The sequence below is a fragment of the Panthera uncia genome, chromosome X (assembly GCF_023721935.1).
Source record: "Panthera uncia isolate 11264 chromosome X, Puncia_PCG_1.0, whole genome shotgun sequence".
NCBI classification, from domain to species: domain Eukaryota; kingdom Metazoa; phylum Chordata; class Mammalia; order Carnivora; family Felidae; genus Panthera; species Panthera uncia.
Window position 1 is genome coordinate 40842177 of NC_064817.1, and position 2297 is coordinate 40844473.

At 57.1% G+C, this 2297-nt stretch overlaps 1 protein-coding gene across 1 annotated transcript; it reads left to right on the plus strand.

Moving 5' to 3' along the window:
* The first annotated feature begins 256 nt into the window (after positions 1-256).
* Positions 257-2297, plus strand: MAGIX (MAGI family member, X-linked). Its single transcript, XM_049643239.1, has 4 exons — positions 257-376; positions 453-689; positions 800-971; positions 1744-2297. The coding sequence occupies exons 1-4, from the start codon at positions 257-259 to the stop codon at positions 2049-2051; spliced, it is 837 nt and encodes a 278-aa protein (XP_049499196.1). The 3' UTR covers positions 2052-2297.

Genomic DNA, 2297 nt, shown 5'->3' on the forward strand with positions numbered 1-2297 from the left:
CCAGGGAGGGCCTGAGGGTGTTAATATGAGGAGCGAGATCTTCGTGTGTATTAGAGGGCCGTAGGAAAGTCTGGAGGCTTATTCTATTAGCCGGGCCCAGATTTATTACTTAAAAAGGTAGGGGGGGGGGTCAAGTCAGTTATTCAGGTGTGCTGAGTTCAGTTAAATGAGTGCGTGTGTCTCTCTGCATTCCACAGGCAAGGAAATGAGGTGAGGCTAGAATGTTAAATCAGGGGGTAGATCCTTGGTGGTTTCCATGGAGCATCCCTCTGATTGCCTTTTCCATCTTCCAGCCATTAGTGTGCTAGATTCTGCCGACATAGAGGTTACAGACAGTCGCCTGCCTAATGCCACTTTTGTGGATCACCGGCCCCAGGTACCATTTTGTCTTCTTAAAGAATGCCACCTGTTTTTAGACTGGAAATGTATGTACACTTGTGTCTTTACTCCAGCATCACCAGTCAGAGACCTTGGGTACAGGTACCGCACCGCCCCAAGTGACCCAGAATAAGGCACGTTCTGCTTCGAAGCCGCTCCAGGCCTCTGGACGGTTCTATGTGGAACTGGTTCGCGGTTCCGCGGGCTTTGGCCTCACATTAAGCGGAGGCCAAGATTCAGCCGGGGATACTCCTCTGGCAGTGCGTGGGCTGCTGAAGGATGGGCCGGCACAGCGCTGTGGTCGCTTGCAGGTAAGGTATAAGACACCCTTCATTAAACAGGACTAGCCCAATCCTTACCCTTTGTTGGGGTGTCCTCCATCTGTTCTTTTTACAACACCCCTCGCCTTGTATTCTTGCAGGCCGGGGACCTCGTGCTCCACCTCAACGGAGAGCCAACGCAGGGCCTCACCCACGCGCAGGTGGTGGAGCGGATTCGCGCAGGCGGACCCCGTCTCCGCCTTGTATTAAGCAGGCCCCTTGAAACCCACCCCGGCAAGCCTGAGGGGATGGGAGGGCCTCAGAAAGGAGATGGTGGGTTTCCCAAAGGAGAGGGGTCAGAGATCTGTGAGAGGAAGGAGAGGGTGGCAGAGTGGAGAGGCTGGGGTCCAGGGCACGAAGAGGTGGTGGTCTCAGTGGGCAGGGTCAGAGTTCACTGTCTGTGACGGGTCATGGTATTACCAAAAGCAGGGTTGGGAAGGGCAGGGTCCCAGGATAGGAATAAGAGTAGATTTTAGAGTGGAGGCTTTTGAGGTACTGGGAGAGGAGTGGGGAGAACGGGTCTGGGGTAAAAGTGGATGTTCAGAAGGAAGAGTTGTGGTCCTCACATCAGAAGGCAGAGTGGGTCTCAGCAGGGAGAGCATGGGATGGTGAAGCGAGGGGGATACAGAGGGTAGGGGGTCTAGTTCCAAAGCTGAGGGGTCCATTAGGGAAAAGGTTGGGAGTAGAGGGAGGTGGGTTAAGGAAAGGGAGAGTCTACGGTACTAGATAGGAGGGGTTTGGCATCTTGAGGTCACCGTCAGGGTTTGATTTCCTTTGGGGATTGTAGGAAATTATTTTGGGGGGGGGGCATGTTCTGGATTCAGGTGGGGCACGGTCTTGGGAAAAGTGGTGTTGGGGGGGGGGTCTTGAGGGGTGGCATCGGTTCCTGAATGTTGTGTCCAGTCCTCAAAGGGATATTTCTCTAAGGATTGGGGTCTCTGTCTCCTGCAGCCCCTGGAGCCTCCCTGCCACGCTCCACTATGGGGCTTGGCTCTCAGTTCCCCATCCTATCGCCCAATCTAACCCGCAGTTCTGCCATCCCCAGATCGCAGGCCAGATCCTGGGGGACCAGAGGTGATGAAGTCTCGCAGCGCCAGCGCTTCCCCACATCAGCACCCGCTATCCCGTACTATGGCCCAAACCCAGGGCAGCCCAGAGCCTAGCCCAGAGGGGGCAGCCGACTGCCCCGCGGTTCCTCCACCTGAGCGCCGCACAGAGGACCCTGATGACCGAACCCCAGGTTCCCCGGGACCCTGGCTGGTGCCGAGTGAGGAACGGCTCTCGCGGGCCCTAGGGGTCCCAGGGGCTGCGCAGCTTGCTCTGGAGATGGCAGCTGGGAGGCGGAGGCACTGAGCATGTAACAGAGGGTTCAGTGCTCCCTTGGTACAGCCCAACCTGTATCTGGTGTGCCCCGCCGGCCTCACACTAGCATCGCTATCATGGGCGGGGAGAGCTTCCTCTCTGTGTTGTCTCACCCTGCTTCCTGCTGAGCAGCGGACCAGCTCATGCTCCCCTCGCGGTGTCAGTGGTACAGCCCTCCGGACGGGCCAGACCAGCGCTTCTGGTTTCGAGCGGGGGTGGTAATAAAATGGTTCGACC

What these genes read in the sequence shown, in the direction of transcription:
- MAGIX (XM_049643239.1), top strand. Translation starts at nt 257, where the DNA reads ATGGAGCATCCCTCTGATTGCCTTTTCCATCTTCCAGCCATTAGTGTG. An exon ending in TTGTGGATCACCGGCCCCAG is followed by an intron (nt 377 to 452) that starts GTACCATTTTGT and finishes TCTTTACTCCAG; the next exon opens with CATCACCAGTCAGAGACCTT. An exon ending in AGCGCTGTGGTCGCTTGCAG is followed by an intron (nt 690 to 799) that starts GTAAGGTATAAG and finishes GTATTCTTGCAG; the next exon opens with GCCGGGGACCTCGTGCTCCA.